The following is a 17,903-nucleotide window of genomic DNA, read 5'->3' as shown; positions in this document are numbered from 1 at the left end:
GAAGTCTCTCAGCCCCATTCACCTCACAGAATGTTTGTTGTGGGGGAGGAAGGGAAAAGGAGAATGTTAGCCGCTTTGAGACTCCTTAAAGGGAGTGAAAGGTGGGATATCAAATCCAAACTCTTCTTCTTCTTCTTCTTCTTACATACGCTTCAGGTTATGGTCTCCGCTAACCCAGAAATAGTGCTTCAGGTTAAGAACTTTGCTTCAGGATGAGAACAGAAATCGTGCAGCAGCGGCACAGCAGCAGCAGGAGGCCCCATTAGCTAAAGTGGAGCTTCAGGTTAAGAACAGTTTCAGGTTAAGAACGGACCTCCAGAACGAATTAAGTACTTAACTGTACCACTGTATGCCTCTGCTTTACCCTGCGTGGTTGTTGCAATGAATGTTGCAGCCAGTCGGCCACTTACACTGTGCAAAGGCGGGGCAGGTAGAAGAAGATCTCTACTAAGTACAGTTTGGAGAATATGTGGTCCAATCCAGCAAAAAACCTGTGAAGCAGGGCAGCCTCCTAGCGAGCAACTTGACTAAGCCCGAGAGTGTGCAGGGAGCTTTTATGCTTCTAGGGCTGCGTCAACCAGCCTCTTACGACAGGAGTGGATGGCTTAAAAGAGAGAGGCCTCCGACTTGGAGCCTAGCATTCCTTCTCCTCTTTAACAGGCCCTCTAGACCAGGGGTCAGCAACCTTTTTCAGCAGGGGGCCGGTCCACCGTCCCTCAGATGCTGGAAGAGGAATGGACTTCATCGATCGAGGGATTTGATTGTGGACAGTAGAACTGTATTGTACCATGCTACTAAAAGGCATAGGCATCCCAAGAAACCTCAGTGGTTCAAAAACATTCAATAGATTTTATTTCTGCTGCAATAAAAGACCAGGCCATTAAGGATCTGAGGCAGGGGTCAGCAACGTTTTTCAGCTGTGGGCCAGTCCACCGTCCCTCAGACCATGTGGTGGGCCAGACCATATTTTGGGAAAATATATATGAACGAATTCCTATGCCCCACAAATAACCCAGAGATGCATTTTAAATAAAAGCACACATTCTACTCATGTAAAAACACGCTGGTTCCTGGACCGTCCGCAGGCCGGATTGAGAAGGCTATTGGGCCTCATCTGGCCCCTGGGCCTTAGGTTGCCTGCCCCTGCTCTAGACCTCTTGACTGCGTTGATGTGGGTCTTTGGTGGGGAGAGAGGCAGTTATTTGGGCAGTGCAAGCGGTCTCGACCGCTGGAAGTTCTGCAGCAGGGATCATTCAGTTCTAAGATGGGGAGGTCAGAGTTGTAGCAAGGGTTGGAACACATATGTAACCCTTTATCCATAAACAATGATCTAAATAAAAATCACACACCCCCTCCATACACACATTTGGGTCTGAGGAAGGGGAATTGGCCACCTGGTTATAAAATGTTATTCAGGTTAGAGTCGCTATTCAGCTACAGTTGACCAGCAATGACTAGAAGCGGCTGCTAAGTCATGTATGTCTGAAAGCACCCCCTCTCTGTGTTGTCTCTTACCCAAACTGCCTCACCCAGACTGTTTATTATGTTCTGGACTTCCTTTGAGGTGCTAACTTTGTTTTTTGCCAATCTGCTTTCCATCTTCTGTTCCCTTTTGCAACACCCAGCCACTTGTTGATAGAAAACAGAGGTCCTGGTTCATACAAATAAGCCTGTTTGTTTTCGTACCATTGAACTTTCTGATGACTGATGCTTTCGGCTTGTTTGGGGTTTTGCTTGGAGATGCTGAACCAAGGCCCTCAATGCTCTTCACTCCCAGAACAGGGACAATTCTTCCTTCCTCTGCCCTCAGCCAGTCTAGTTCTGCCTACCTAACCACATCTAGCCCAACTTGCAGCTTTTGCCTGTTTAGAAAAAACTTACAATGCTTTGGTTGTAATGGCCCTTTGGCATGGAATGGTTAGTATGGAGGGCTTGCAGCCCGTTCCAGTGCCCCAAGGGACCTCCACAACAGGATTCTTTATTGCTACCCTTCATCATGAGACCCCAGCTTTGGAGGAGCCACTTTTGCAGTAATGACAGGCATTTTAACTGTGATGATATTGTTGGGTTGGCTCTAGAGTTAGACTCTAGAGGCGACACAGGTGGCGCTGTGGGTTAAACCACAGAGCCTAGGACTTGCCAACCAGAAGGTTGGCTGTTCGAATCCCCGCGACAGGGTGAGCTCCCGTTGCTCGGTCCCTGCTCCTGCCAACCTAGCAGTTCGAAAGCACCTCAAAGTGCAAGTAGATAAATAGGAACTGCTCCGGCGGGAAGGTAAACGGTGTTTCCATGCACTGCTCTGGTTCGCCAGAAGTGGCTTAGTCATGCTAGCCACATGACCCGGAAGCTGTACGCCGGCTCCCTTGGTCAATAAAGAGAGATGAGCACCACAACCCCAGAGTCGTCCACGACTGGACCTAACGGTCAAGGGTCCCTTTACCTTTACCTTAAGCCCCACTGAATGCAATAGGGCATGTCTGAGTAGGCATGGTTAGGAAGATTGCGCAAGCAGTCATGCTTACAATAGCCCTATTGAAATCAATGGACCTTAGCTTAGTCATGATCAACTTGTTCCATTGGTTTCAGTGGGTCTGCTCTAAGCATGATTAAGTCTGGATCTAACCTATTTTTATATATATATATATATATATATATATATATATATATATATATATGTCAGAACTAGGACTAGATTTGGACCTTTTAACCTAAAGCAGAAAATCCTAAGGGCTCATTAGCATGCCTTCTGCACCTCAGGCTCCTTTAAATATGGGGTGCACTGCTTGCCAACTTCCCAGTGTCCTGTGCCCCCACCTATCTGCTTTGCTGACCTTCAATGGCGCTAGAAATGTTCTCTTTGAGGTGGCCCACCTCACCTTGCCTCATGGGAAGACTGAGCTTCACTTGGGCAGAATTACGGATTACGGAAAGATACCAGAGCAGTTGTGCTTGTATCAACTACTATCAAACAGAGTGCATGGACAGAGGATTATTTCTCCTGCAGGCTGAAGAAGCGAAGCCTCTGTGTTATGTATTCAGGAGACTTTTGTGGCATTTTCAAACATTAGTTTAATTTATTCATTCTCAAAGCAATACATTGTTCTATTAATAGCAGTTCAGCAATACCAGGGCCTGTTGGAAGAATTTTGATCTTTTACATAAAGAAAAACAGCTTCCTTTGTTTGCTAGCCTCTGCCTCAAGAATGCACAATTCCCCATCCCTCAGCGCCTTTCAATGTGCCATGGTCAGCTGTCGGGGGCAGAGAACAATAGCTATGGTTCAGTCTGTATTCTGCCCACCACTACTGAGCTATGGGGTTTTCTACTCTTTCTTCCTACTCAAAGGGGTTGGTGGAGAAGTGCTGCGTGACTCTTGAGTCCTGCCAGTTCCTTCAGTGAACATTAAATCTGTTTCTCAGATTAATCTCTCTGAAGGTTAGTGTGAGGATAAAATGGGTGCAGCGTTGAGGCATGTCTATGGGATTAAGAACCTAATAAATAAAAGGAGGATAGGATAAAATTTATAATAACATAATGAAGCATTTAACTCTTTTCAAAAGAGAGAGGGGGCAGGATCTAGCCTGCCTCCTGACTTGAAAGGAAAGTCTGTGCCTTGACTAAAGACACTTTGTGTAATGAGTTGATGGCAAAGGTGAGATTTGCACTGGGGACTTGGCCTTTACTCAGTGCCGGATTTATGTATAAACTAAACAAGCTATAGCTTAGGGCCCCACTCTCCGGGGAACCCCAAAAAATTTTAAAGGAAAAAACCCTGGATGTACATTTCCAAAATATAAGATAAAAAACAAATAAAATAAAACCTACAGCAACAGTGTTTTGTGTTGTGTTGTGTAGGCTCCTATTTGTTATGTGCAAATGGCTTTAGATACCTCTTAGGTCCATAAATTACCATATAGCATATATTCAACACAAAGAAAACAGCGACAATTTGTTGTTCACAAGGACAGCTGGACATATAGGGGGTCCATTAGCTTCAGTGGCTTAGGGCCTCATCAAACCTAAATCCAGGGCCAGGCCCCCCATGAGGTCTCTGCAGCGAATGAGACAGGGGTGAACAGAGGAGAGAGTATTCAGACATGAAGCCCTGCTCCTGACATCTCTCCAGGGTCAATTCATGGGGTGGAGGAAGAGAATAGCACCTGCGTATTCCTGCAGTTACACCCTTCCCTTCCCGAACCCACCTTTATCCCATGAGGCCTATTGTAATAGCTTTGTGACAGCTCTAATTATTCTGTACCTGCAGGGCGTTATAGAAAATTGCCAGCTGCTGAGGACATCCACCGTCTTTTCCAAATGTCATCACTTGGTTGATCCCGAGCAATTCATTGGCCTCTGTGAAGAAGACATCTGCAGATGTGCCCAGGATAAGAACTGCCACTGTCCCGTTTTTCTAGAGTATGCCAGAAACTGTGCTCGGCAAGGTGTGATTCTGGAAGGATGGCCTGCCAGCGCTGAATGCCGTAAGTTTCCAAGACTTGGTTTCTAGACTATCCCCTGGACAGCAGTACAGATTGATTTGGAGAGTTCTGAAACACTAGGAACATGGCTTGAACTCCCAGTTCCGAGCAGAAAGCTGTCACGATTGCTTAAGGGCACAAACAGGGCATTGCTCTGACCTTGCATCTCTCATGGTGCCAGCCATTTGTGGGCTATTTCTTATCCATGCTTTTCAACAGAGATGTGTAACCATTGGAAGGGAATGTCAGGTGATGTTACTGCCACTGTGCTAATGACACACGGGACTTCTTCATCTTTTCACCAAACCCGGTGGCCGTGGCCAAGTCCCTGAATGAATGTCTGCACCAAATTATGCGTTAGATGAGGGCTAGTAATATGAAACACAATCTGGATAGGTCAAAGGCTATGATGATGGACTGGCCATGGGCAAGAGGGTTTTTGTTTTTGTGTGTTCAGACCCAGAAACCTCCCCCCTAAATAAATTCACACTTGGCTCAAATTTTGGTTTTGGGCAGAATTTAGGCCACAACTTTATTGATTACAGAAAGTGACTGGTTGCATAGGCTCTGGTTTGACTAGCTCCCTGCCATGCAGGTAGCGCTGACCCAGGGCACCAGCACAGGTCAGCCAAGGGGGAACACCTGGATAAGCGGAAAGCCAGGAACGGGCTATCTCCGCCACCCAAATGTCCCCCTGGACTCAGGCATGGGTACAACCTCCTCTCAGGGGTTGACCAAACTATCAAGTCCCTGGATTTCTTTAACGGAATACCCTTCACATAGGGATGGCGAGAGACTTCTCCCATCCCTATCACCTGAACCAGAGCCTATCCACAACCTTACAAGTTGTGACGATTTGCTATGTGGCAGGCAAAACCCAAATGGCAACAACCAATCAGCCAAGTGGGGAAAATTTCTGCCGTGCCCCTGTCCTGACAACAGATGGCACACGATGGCATAGCAAAGTCAATCGCAAAATGCCCTAAATATAGGGAGAGGTGGGCAGGTGTTCCGAATGCAAGCATTGAAAGAGGAAGCTCTGGGTCACATGCATGGGTATAAATAGGTCCCTCAGACTGTTTGGACTGCGTCCCATTGGCCAGATTGTACCCAGCTTCGAGGGACCTACCAATCGGGTGTTGTGGCTGACCAATCGTACCCACCCACAACACAGGGTGTCGGTTTCCAGGTCTCACCGCAATACGTGCCCTCTTTAAAGGAGGACCTGATTTATCTGTCCCTCTAAAGGACAAGGGCTACTCCTGCATTGATCTTTTTCACAAGCTTGGACAGGTGAGCTAGTTCTGCGGGTGCTTTTCTCCAACAAAATTGCCCTTGGTCATCCATTGGAAACCTCTCATATCAAATGCTGTAAGGTGCTCCACTGAGGGATTGAAGACAATTCATAAGCTTCAGCTGATGCAGAATCCTGCTGTGGGAGAGTAGTAAATAAACTGGGCCTCAGCTGCTCTGATTCCGTATTAGCTTTGTGGCGTTTGCCCATTCTTTGGGGATACGTTTGTATTGGGGGGGGGGAGACAGGGTTAATAGGTTGACCAATAAGAAAGCCCGGAGGCGGAGCCTACCTGATTTTGAGGCTCAGCCCAGAGGTTTTGACAGTTAGTTCGGCTGGTTCTTTTTTGGGGGGGGGGGGAGATAGAGGAGTCAGAGTGATTTAGAGACAGGAACAAGACTGAGAGGGAATAGAGTGACAGTATTGAATATATTTTAAAACTTGTTTGTGTTTGAAATAAACTCTAATCTTCATTGTTAACTCTACCTGACTGAGACTCAATGCTTCAACGGGAGACCCTGGGTCTTTCCCACAAAATTGGTGGCAGCGGAAGAATGAAGTAGTGGTGTACAGGTCAATAGTCCGTGAAACGACCGGGGGCTCTGTACGAACGCCACAAGCTTCTAGGTCCAGTTATGAGTGCTGGTGAAGACTTTCAAAGCCCTATTTAGTCTAGTGCCTCTATACTTCAGGGAGATCTTCCCCCTATATATTCACCCTCGTCTCCAAACTGTGTACAGAGGCTCCAAATTTTGCAATGATTTTTCCGCAGATTTTTTTTTTTTTTTTTTTTTGGCCATTTCATAAATTCATTAGTAACAGTGAATGGATCCCTATTGGAAGTACATATCAGGGCAACTTGGCAGTTTCAAATATTTTTTTAATACAGTAGCTTTATTTACTGAATACAAGTAACACACACACACACTGTATTAGGGCTACTCTCCAGGGCAGGGGTGGCCACAAAGGTGCCTTGCAGATATTGTTGAACAGCAGCTCCCTTCTGCTCCAAGGCATCAGAACATTTCCCAATGCAAATTGCCATAATTTGCAACAATAACAGCCAGGCATTCACCTTTGTATCTCTGAAGGTGGAGACAGATTATAATTGTTTCCAGAGAGCAAAAGGCAGAATGAAAGAACACCCATTGCATGTGGTATGTCTGCTCATCTCTCTGTTAACTGTATCCAATAGCTGTTTGCAGGTTTTGGTGTTCCTTCAAAAATGATTTGGCCAGAGATAGAACAAACAAACTGCATGTTTACACCATGGAAAGCAAAATGTCTCCTGAGCCACATTCAGTTCCTGTCTGTCTCCAGAACTAAGTTTTCAGATGTTCACAAACGTTTCTTGGAATTTCAGCATTCACACATGATGCTATTTGCCAAATGTTGTATGGTCACTGTAATACGTTATCTGTTTTGTATGTGTAAGTTTACCTCCTTAGAAGTGGCTTTAAAAAAATAAAATACGAGAAAGGAATTGACCAGATAAAATATCCACCCTTCTGTATAATAAAGTAAGTAGAGTATTAGTAGATTCCTAAAGGATTTGTCTCTCAGATCCCTGCAATTTTTTCAGGGCCAGGATGTCCAGTTGGCTTGGAGTATAAGGCGTGCACATCCCCTTGTGCCAAAACCTGCCAGAGTTTGAATATCAATGAAGTGTGCCAAGAAAAATGTGTTGATGGCTGCAGCTGCCCTGGTAATTTATTTACTGATTTGTTTACAGAGCCAATCTTTGAGCAGTAGCATTTCCCATTTCATTTAAAGAAGAAAACTGGTGTCTGTTTTCAAATGTTTAGGAGTATTTATTTCTCTCTCTTCTCCTCTTTTTCTCTGTCCCCAGATTAGGCAGTTTGCGTACTGCCTACATGCATTTTATCAAAGAGCTACTATTAAATAAAAAGAAATAAAGGTCTATGTGAGCTCAGCGATGGATGATGATCCATTACTTCTTCCCTTTTGCCTGCAAAGTCTTAAGTTGCTTCTGAATTATTTCTAAGTCATTCCAGCTGTTAGGGAAAGAAAATGAAGACGATATATTGTGAGAGGCTTTTTAATTGAGCCTGGAGATGTAAGAGTATGTATTCTTTTCAGCTAGACATACACTGGGTAGTATACTAGCTCTCTGATTAGAGCTGTTTTCGCAGCTCAGCTAAGGCAAACTTTGTTTGCTAGGGCAATGGTGTTCAGGGGACCTGTTCCATATTGACTTGTCTGCTGAAGAACCCCTATGAAGCCCCAGTTTATCACAGAATATTGTAGGAGCACATTAAGGTCAAGGGTGGGCAGAAGGTATATTGGCATCTGCTGGTAAATCCCTTGGTGATTTGCAATAGTTTGGCAAGGGTTTCTGACTTGCAGTAGTTCATTCTTTAACATCAGCAGTCAGGAGCACTTCGGCCATGTTTTTGAGTCTGTTTAAAACTTAAAACCTCAATTTCTTAGTAGGGCTATGTTTAAAACTTGTTTGAGTCTCTGCCCTGTTTTTGAGTTTGTCTGAAACTTCAAACCTTAATTTAATATCACTATTATTTCTTATTACTACTGCTTGGTTCTCTTAAATAGGGTTTTGTTTAAAACTTTTCTGCCCTGTTTTTTGAGTTTGTTTGAATACTTTAAAACCTTGTTTTCTTATCACTACTGCTCGGTTCTCTTAAATAGGGCTATGTTTAAAACTTGTCATTGAGGTTTTCATACCTTTTTTGGAAACCCAAGAAAGCATTTCTAGCCCTGATCTTGAGCTTGTTTGAAATCTTACAATTTCTTTATTTCCTTCTGAGGAAACTGATTAGTTCAGTGAAAGGAGTTTTGTAGCCGGCATCTCGTTAAGTTTTTGTTTAATTCTAGTTTAATTCTAATAATTTTTGTTATTCTATAGTCGATTATGTCTCGTTTCAGGGATTTTCACGGTAATTTCTTTTGTTGAGGGTGAAATATGCCAGCTGATAAACATTTATGACATTTATAAACAATCTTCTTCCTTAGAGTTTAGGGTTAAAGTGGTTTGTGGATACTAACAGTGTTTTTGCTGGCCTCTCTAGAGGGCAAGCTGCTTGATGGAGACCTCTGTGTTGACAGCTCTGACTGCCCCTGCCTACATTCAGGCAAGCGCTACTCTCCCGGCTCTTCTGTCTACCAGGACTGCAACTCATGGTAAATAGGATAATGGGATTCACAATGGTAATGTTGTCACAGGCGATGAGACCCTGTGTGATTATCCCCATAGACACTTACATATCTGGCCAACTCAGTGGTTATATACCTTGAGGACCAATCTATACATGCAGCCAAATCAAGTCCTAATGTTTATTTTGGATTGTGGTGCTTTAGGTGCACGTTTCAGTTCCACAGCACCAAAAACACCAAAGAACAAAAACTCCACTCAACTGACACATAGAAAGCTTTCAAGTGAGGGAGGAGACATCAGTCTAGCTGTCTCCCATACATGCTGTTTTTCTATGTACAAGGAACTTCATTGATAGGGAAACATTCAGACATGTAGCTCCTTGCCTGGAGCATGAATTGGTATGGAGATGATTCTCCTGTATCTCAGTGTGTAAAATAAGTGCCTAGGCCAGAACTATAGATGATCCCAAGGAATAAGTTTCAACACACTCATGCATGTGCTTAAGGCCTTGGACACTATTACAGTGGTACCTCAGGTTAAATACTTAATTCGTTCCAGAGGTCCGTTCTTAACCTGAAACTGTTCTTAACCTGAAGCACCACTTTAGCTAATGGGGCCTCCTGCTGCTGCCGCGCCGCCGGAGCACAATTTCTGTTCTCATCCTGAAGCAAAGTTCTTAACCTGAAGCACTATTTCTGGGTTAGCGGAGTCTGTAACCTGAAGCGTATGTAACCTGAAGCATATGTAACCTGAGGTACCACTGTATTATTATTACTTGTATACCACCCTTCATTTGAAGATCATTACGTAAAACATTAAAGAGAACTTTGTTGAATAACAGCATGAGAAGTGAGATTTAATTGATTTAAATCAGCGATAAGGATTAGGATCTGGGCTTCCAGAGAAGGATTTCCCCCCCATGGGAACAGCCCAGTGCAAAGTGCAAAAGGTTCTCATCCCCAGGAGCTGCTATTAGCTGCGGAGAAGTAGGCATGCAGGTACAAGAACAAGGATCTGTATGGCTTCCCTTACCTTGTGTCAATTGCCCCATCAAATTCATCTCCTTGACTGCTAAAGAAAAAGACCTTTGGTGATCCCATCATGAATCTCCATGTCATGTGCACTTTAGTATGAATAATGATAGGCTATGTTCAGTTTGCCCATGTATCTAAATAATAATAAAAATTTGCATTTTTCAGTATTTGCAGGCATGGCACCTGGATCTGCAGCAATGAACCTTGCCCAGGTAGGTTGATATTGAATAACCAGTAAGTGAATCTGCACAATGTATTTCAGTCCTAACTCTCAAGTGTCTCACATCGCAGATAGTATCTTGCTCTCTGTTGTAGATTCTTTGAAGGAAGGATACATATTTCTACCCCGTTGGTGAACTCAAATTTTAAACTAGGTATTTTGTGATGGCACACTGAAGACCCTTGATAAGTTGATACAACACACACAAAAAAAATGCTTAAATACATGCACTGTTTAAATTACACTATTTTAATGAGTTTGTTATGAGGTGTGCATCTGAACCCACATGCCTGTCTAACACTCATGTGTATTCCTGCTAGGATCCTTAACTGGAGTTGGAACACATGTCTGTTATGAATATGTGTTTCTGCCCTTATCCTTACGCCCCATTAAAAAGTTCACACACCTGAGGAACAAAGAAAGTTTGGTTTATTATGCAGAACTGAAAATGACAGCAATATATTTATTGCAATATTCAAACCAGATTGAGGGACATTGAAAAACAAAACACAAATTTGCTCCTCCAAGTTCTATGGTTTAAATACAACAGATAACAGAGTCACTTAAATCTCAAAATTAATAATTCCAGTCCTTTATGTTAACCTGATTGAACATTTTCCTCTCAGCTTTTGTCAAGGGCAGATATTTAAACATACCCAGAAATGATAGACATTGCAGATGTTCTTTGAATGTGTCGAACACTGTAGAACATATTCTTTTCTACTGTCTGTTATACAACCAGCTATGCAAATGCATGCAATCCCCATTTTTGGGTAGACGCCTGCTTCTTGGAGAAAAGCAATGACAAACCTAGACAGCATCTTAAAAAGTAGAGACATCACCTTGCCAACAAAGGTCTGTATAGTTAAAGCTATGGTTTTCCCAGTAGTGATGTATGGAAGTGAGAGCTGGACCATAAAGAAGGCTGATCGCTGAAGAATTGATGCTTTTGAATTATGGTGCTGGAGGAGACTCTTGAGAGTCCCATGGACTGCAAGAAGATCAAACGTATCCATTCTTAAGGAAATCAGCCCTGAGTGCTCATTGGAAGGACAGATCGTGAAGCTGAGGCTCCAATACTTTGGCCACCTCATGAGAAGAGAAGACTCCCTGGAAAAGACCCTGATGTTGGGGAAGATGGAGGGCACAAGGAGAAGGGGACGACAGAGGATGAGATGGCTGGATGGTGTTCTTGAAGCTACCAGCATGAGTTTACGACTAAACAACAACAACAAACATCACAGCACAATGAAAATACCAGATTCTATGCGTCTGACATTAACCCAGAAGTAACTGCAAGGCTGGCTGAGTTTTTATCAATAGTATCTTTTGGATTGGTGAATGGCACTATTTAGCAGGAAGAAATCCCAATGATATATAATCCTTGTCATGGCTGTTTATTTGTATATATTTTAAATTTTTATATATTGATGTTTTATGATGTTTTATCATAGCCTGTGTTTGTAATGCCTGCAAAGGCGAAGAAGAAGAAAATGACAGCGTGTCTTGATGCTGCTTTCAGATAGCAAGGTTACAATAAAAGTGGGCAGAAAACCACACAGCAATACACACCTTGATCTTGAGAGTAAAAAGGACCCCAAACTATGCCAGAGACCTAGAAAGTGAGTGTGACGACTTGCCACAGACCACTGCTAAAAAGAAAGCTCAAATAAAGGAGTGAATTGGGTATATCTGATCTGGAACCCTAATGGAACACAAAGGGGTTGCCCAAACCAACCAGAACTATAAATGTCTTGCCTTAAAGGTGGACTTGTAACTGCTGCCTCTCATGTTGTTTTTGCTGCATCAGCAGCACTGAAGATGCAGTGCAGGTCCGTTGTAGGTAAGCACACTAGTGCTAAGAGCTACTAACTATAAGAAGATCAAACCTATCCATTCTGAAGGAAATCAGCCCTGAGTGCTCACTGGAAGGACAGATCCTGAAGCTGAGGCTCCAATACTTTGCCCACGTCATGAGAAGAGAAGATTCCCTGGAAAAGACCCTGATGTTGGGAAAGATGGAGGGCACAAGGAGAAGGGGACGACAGAGGACGAGATGGTTGGACAGTGTTCTCGAAGCTACAAACATGAGTCTGACCAAACTGCGGGAGGCAGTGGAAGACAGGAGTGCCTGGCGTGCTCTGGTCCGTGGGGTCACGAAGAGTCGGGCACGACTAAACGACTAAACAACAGCAATAACATTGCTACTTATCACATCAGAGGTCTTTCATCTCATGATTACTATTGGCACGTCCTATTTTATCCTACCATCCCATTTGATACCAGCTTTCTTAGATCCCAGGCCTAAAAATATTTAAAATTCAGTTCTACAGATCTCAGTGATACTTACTTTTGAGCAGTTATTCTTACAAGGGCAACCAGAGAGGAATATGGTTTGAGGCAGACATCTGCTCAGCCCAGCCATTTGAATCAGGAATGCTTCTTTCTTGCTTTAATATGATCGTGAGAACTTTGCTTTAGCTTGAAGTCATGTTGTTTAAAATCAATATTTGGTACTGTTTTTTTCAGGTGAATGCTCTGTCACTGGCCAATCACATTTCAAGAGCTTTGACAACAAACATTTCACCTTCAGCGGCATCTGCCATTACTTGTTTGCCAGAGATTGTGCGGAGAACACCTTTTCTGTTTTCATAGAGACTGTCCAGGTAAGAACATCTTCCTTGAGAGGAAAAACAAGGGCTGCCTCTTTCACTCAAAAACACACTGACCGATTTGACAAAGTGCTTGGGCAAACAACATGTTGAAGAGAGCAAAGCTGAACATGGCAGCCTGAGGTATTGTGTTGTGTTGTGTTGTGTAAATGGCAGCCTGGTGTTGAGTTTTCCTTCTTCCCCTCCATAAAGTTAGATCAGGCCATCTTGTGTCCTGACATAATTACAGTGAGATTTACATTGAGACTACAGTGGTACCTTGGGTTACATATGCTTCAGGTTAGATACGCTTCAGGTTACACACTCCACTAACCCAGAAATAGTGCTTCAGGTTAAGAACTTTGCTTCAGGATAAGAACAGAAATCGGGCTCCAGCGGTGCGGCAGCAGCAGCAGGAGGCCCCAATAGCTAAAGTGGTGCTTCAGGTTAAGTACAGTTTCAGGTTAAGAACGGACCTCCGGAATGAATTAAGTACTTAACCCGAGGTACCACTGTAATTTGTATAATGGCAGCAGCTCACTTGTGTATCAATATACCCCATGGTAGGTCAGGCAAGATGCTAGCTTGCAAAGAATAGAGACTTCCCATGGGTGACTTAATTGCAATACTATTTTCACATTTGTTAATGAACTGGGTGTTTTGCTTTAGGATATATGCCAGTGCTATCAGAGGTAAATATGTGTGTCTCTTTTTTGAAACATGGAGCATATCAACACAGTAAATTTATATTGCTTTTATATTACTATAGCTGTTACGGTTCTCCACCCTCAGCTTGGTGCTGATAAATTATCTGTCCTAAACCAAAATTTCAATTTCCTTGGGAGAAGGAACGGCTGCTGAACCAGACATGCCCACTTTCCCTCATGCAAAAAGGCGCTTATTATTCCTGCTGCTGACCACTGTGCTGTTATTTGGTCACAATTTTTTTTTTTTAATGTTTTTAGACATTGTGGGGGAATAACTCTACAACGAATTAGTAATGCCCTGCTTTTATCATTATTGATTCTATTGATCTTTCGTGTTTTATTTTCTGTTCTGTAAATTGCTTTCAAACTTTCTGCTAGTTGCGTGTCGAGGTCCCCAGGTCCACCCCAATAACTCACACATCACACAGAATTTTTTGTTTAAGATTTTTGAAATATTTTGGCCACAACTTTATTAAAATACAAATTTGTGAGTGGTTGATTAGGCATTGGTTGCGACTATCTGCCCCCACCATGGGGGACAGACTGACATTCTGCACGATGCGAAAGTCAGAATAGGGGAATACACTTGGGGGTAGCGACGGAGCAGGGAACCTGCCCTCAGCCCTCCCCAAATGCAGCCAGGAGCTCTTGCAGTGGCCCGAGCCCCCTTGACAGAGTGGACAAGCCATAGTTAGCCCCCGATTCCTTTGACGGAATCCCTTGCAGCAGCAGCATTAGGGGGGCAGGCACAGCCAATCCATGCCCCTCAACCAACCAAACCATAAACCAATGCCTAACCACGAACCTTACAAGTTGTGACGATTTGCTACACAGTAGGCAAAAACCAAATGGCCCCAGCCAATCAGCCAGATGGACAAATTTCCTACCAGGCCCCTGCCCCAAGAGAAGACGACCCCATGACAGGCATAGCAAGGTCAAAGCAAACAACCCTAATTCTAGGAAGGGGGGGATGGGCAATCCGATGCACGGGCGAAAAGAGGAAGCCCTAGCCTTGTGCAAGGAGTTTTAGCATTTCTGACTGTCAATCAATAAATGGCAACATTAACTTCTTCCCAACAACAAGGGAAGCCCCAATCGCATCAGTGGCCAACGATCAATTAGCCCGCCCCCCAACTTTGGAGTGTACTGGCGGCCCCCACCGCAACATGTGCTCTCCATGAAGGAGAACACGCTTTGTAGGAAGCTACTGTCAAGCAAAGCAGAACTTACAAAACATAGGTACACACAGCAAGAGTTCGCAACAACGATACTGGCTGTGTACTGATAGCAATTTTAACATTGGTTCAAGTATTACTTGCATGGTCTCACAGCAACGGATGGACTGAGGCCGCAGCTAGATCAAAATTGCAATGCTAATTTAAGACTTGGGTTTCTTTTCAGTGTGCTGATGACCCTGATGCGGTGTGTACCCGATCAGCCTCTGTCCAGCTTCTGGAGGAGAACAGCATTATTAAACTGAAACACGGTGGTGTCGTTTCTTTGAACGGGCAGGATGTACAAATCCCTTTCACGCAAGGTGTGTTTGTGTCATGTTACTAAGAGTATCTCAGCATAGCTGTCAACTTACAGATTTGAAAATAAGGGACCAGCAGCCTCAAAAATAAGGGATCAGCAGCCAAAATAAGGGATCAACAATTACTTTGATAAAATACATATTTTGTTGCGTGCAAATGGCTTTAGATACCTATTAGGTCCATAAATTACCATATCGCACATATTCAACACAAAAAAGCGACAGTTTGTTGTTGACAAAGGACAGCTGGACATAGAAAGGGCCCCATTACCTTCAGTAGCTTGTTAAAGGGACATCATCAATAAGGGACAGCAGCGGGACATGGCGCTGGGATAAGGGACTGTCCCGCCAAATAAGGGACGCTTGACAGCTATGTATCTCAGACTGGGCCAAGGAAGTGGGTTCATATCTCCCCCTCCCCACCCCAGGCAGCTTCTGGCCCACTATTTAACATTAGGAGGTACACAACACACCCTCCTGTTGACTCTGGCCAAGCTGTGGGAATAATAATGAGGCTCAATATAAAAATTAAGTCCTCTCTGCAGTCTAGTCTTCTTTTCCCCACTCTCAGCTACTCATTACTTAACAGAGCATCACAGGGTGGGTGATGAAGAATCATAAGTAGAGCAGAGTTTTGAACCTCCCTATATGGATTTACGTATAAGCTGAACAAGCTACAGCTTAGCACCCCACTTGGGCCCCCCAAAAAAATTTAAAGAAAAAAAAAATCCTGGATGTACATTTCCAAATTATAAGATAAAAAAACCAAATATAATAAAACCTACATACAGTTAGAGCTTAATAATTATTTCACTATTAATATACTTCTTCTTAAATGTATTTCACTATTAATATACTTCTTAATTGTATTTCAGTTCAACAATTACTTTGATAAAATACATATTTTGTTATGTGCAAATGGCTTTAGATACCTGTTAGGTCCATAAATTACCATACAGCATATATTCAACATAAAAAACAGCGACAATTTGTTGTTCACAAAGGACAGTGGGACATATAAAGGGCCCCATTAACTTCAGTAGCTTAAAGATAAAGGTAAAAGGACCCCTGACCGTTAGGTCCAGTCGTGGCCGACTCTGGGGTTGCGGCGGTCATCTCGCTTTACTGGCCAAGGGAGCCGGCGTACAGCTTCTGGGTCATGTGGCCAGCATGACTAAGCCACTTCTGGCGAACCAGAGCAGCGCATGGAAACACCGTTTACCTTCCCACTGGAGCGGTACCTATTTATCTACTTGCAATTTGACGTGCTTTTGAACTGCTAGGTGGGCAGGAGGAGGGACCGAGCAATGGGAGCTCAGGGCCTCATCAAACCGAAATCCGGCCCTGCCCTTGCCCCTCCTATTATCCATGTCACAATTGTCCTCCATACTGCTATTAAGCTTAGGGGAAAGCAGGGGAAAGGAAGGATGTGAAGTCCTTCTGCCCCCTCTCACTGCTGAGAGATCATGTGCAAGAGAATTCAGTTCTTGGCGGGGAAAGGGGCTCACCCAGACTTCCTTTCAGGCACTCTAAAGTGCCATCCGTGTTGAAGTACTTTTCCTTTTTTTATTTTTTGCCCTTGCGCTTTCCCCCAGGAAAACCTGCTCTTTAACACTGAATCAGAGCAAACAGCAATCTGCAGAAAACTTGATTTGCACATTCCCTGGGGTTATGTAGATAGATAGGAAAATGTGCACAATTCTCTCTTCATGGACAGATTATAGTATCCTAGAACTGCAGAGTCGGAAGCACCCTGGGGGTCATCTAGTCCAGCCCCCTGCAATGCAGGAATCTCAACTAAAGCATCCATGACAGATGGCTACCTAACCTCTGCTTAAAAACCTCCAAGGAAGGAGAGAGTCAACCACCTCTTGTGGGAGTCCATTCCACTGTCAAATTGTTCTTACTGTCAGAAAGTTCCTCCTGATGTTGAGTCAAAATCTCCCTTCTGGTAACTTGAAGCCATTGGTTCGAGTCCTGCTGTCCAGAGCAGGAGAATAATGATAATAATAATTTATTATTTATACCCCGCCCATCTGGCTGGGCTTTCCCAGCCACTCTGGGCGGCTTCCAAAAAAACATTAAAATACTGTAATACATCAAACATTAAAAGCTTCCTTAAACAGGGCTGCCTTCAGATGTCTTCTGAAGGTCTGGTAGTTGTTGTTCTCTTTGACATCTGGTGGGAGGGCGTTCCACAGGGCGGGTGCCACTACCGAGAAGGCCCTCTGCCTGGTTCCCTGTAACTTGGCTTCTCGCAATGAGGGAACCGCTAGAAGGCCCTCGGTGCTGGACCTCAGTGTCCGGGTAGAACGATGGGGGTGGAGACACTCCTTCAGATATATTGGACCGAGGCCGTTTGGCCTCTTGTGACAGCCTCTTCCATGTGACAGCCCTTTAGATACAGTGGTGCCCCGCAAGACGAATGCCTCGCTAAACGAAAAACCCGCAAGACGAAAGGGTTTTCCGATTTTTTAGCGGCTTCGCAAGACGAATTTCCCTATGGGCTTGCTTTGCAAGACGAAAGCCCATAGGGAAATCTCCGGGGACAGCGGGGAAGCGCAGCGCGCCTTCTCCTCTGTTCCCGGACCTGTCCTGAAGGCTTGCGGTGGGAGGTCCGGGAACAGAGGAGAAGGCGCGCAGCGATTCTCCTCTGTTCCCGGACCTGTCTTGAAGACTTGCGGTGGGAGGAAGGTTTTCCTCCCCACCGCCAACATTCAGAAGGCTGTTCTGAAGGCTGGCGGTGGGGAGAAAAGTCCTCCTCCCCCCGCCAACCTTCAGAAGAGGTCAGGGGACAGACTGTCCCCGGACCTGGTCTGAAGGCGGTCTCCATAGGAACGCATTAATTGATT

The 17,903-nt window shown here is 44.2% G+C and overlaps 1 protein-coding gene across 1 annotated transcript in view; it reads left to right on the top strand.

The window, feature by feature from the left end:
• VWF (von Willebrand factor) overlaps positions 1-17,903 on the top strand; it is a 165,245-nt gene that overhangs the window by 16,769 nt on the left and 130,573 nt on the right. Inside the window, exons 7-12 of the mRNA XM_083615379.1 lie at positions 4,265-4,481; positions 7,355-7,477; positions 8,820-8,931; positions 10,105-10,151; positions 12,689-12,825; positions 14,919-15,054. Of these exons, the coding sequence (XP_083471505.1) occupies positions 4,265-4,481; positions 7,355-7,477; positions 8,820-8,931; positions 10,105-10,151; positions 12,689-12,825; positions 14,919-15,054 (772 nt within the window). The remainder of the gene's footprint in view (positions 1-4,264; positions 4,482-7,354; positions 7,478-8,819; positions 8,932-10,104; positions 10,152-12,688; positions 12,826-14,918; positions 15,055-17,903) is intronic.

The sequence above is a fragment of the Podarcis filfolensis genome, assembly GCF_964270895.1.
Source record: "Podarcis filfolensis genome assembly, chromosome: 5".
In the NCBI taxonomy this organism is placed as follows: domain Eukaryota; kingdom Metazoa; phylum Chordata; class Lepidosauria; order Squamata; family Lacertidae; genus Podarcis; species Podarcis filfolensis.
Note: the sequence above shows the minus strand (reverse complement) of the source record. Positions and strands in the feature narration are given on the sequence as shown.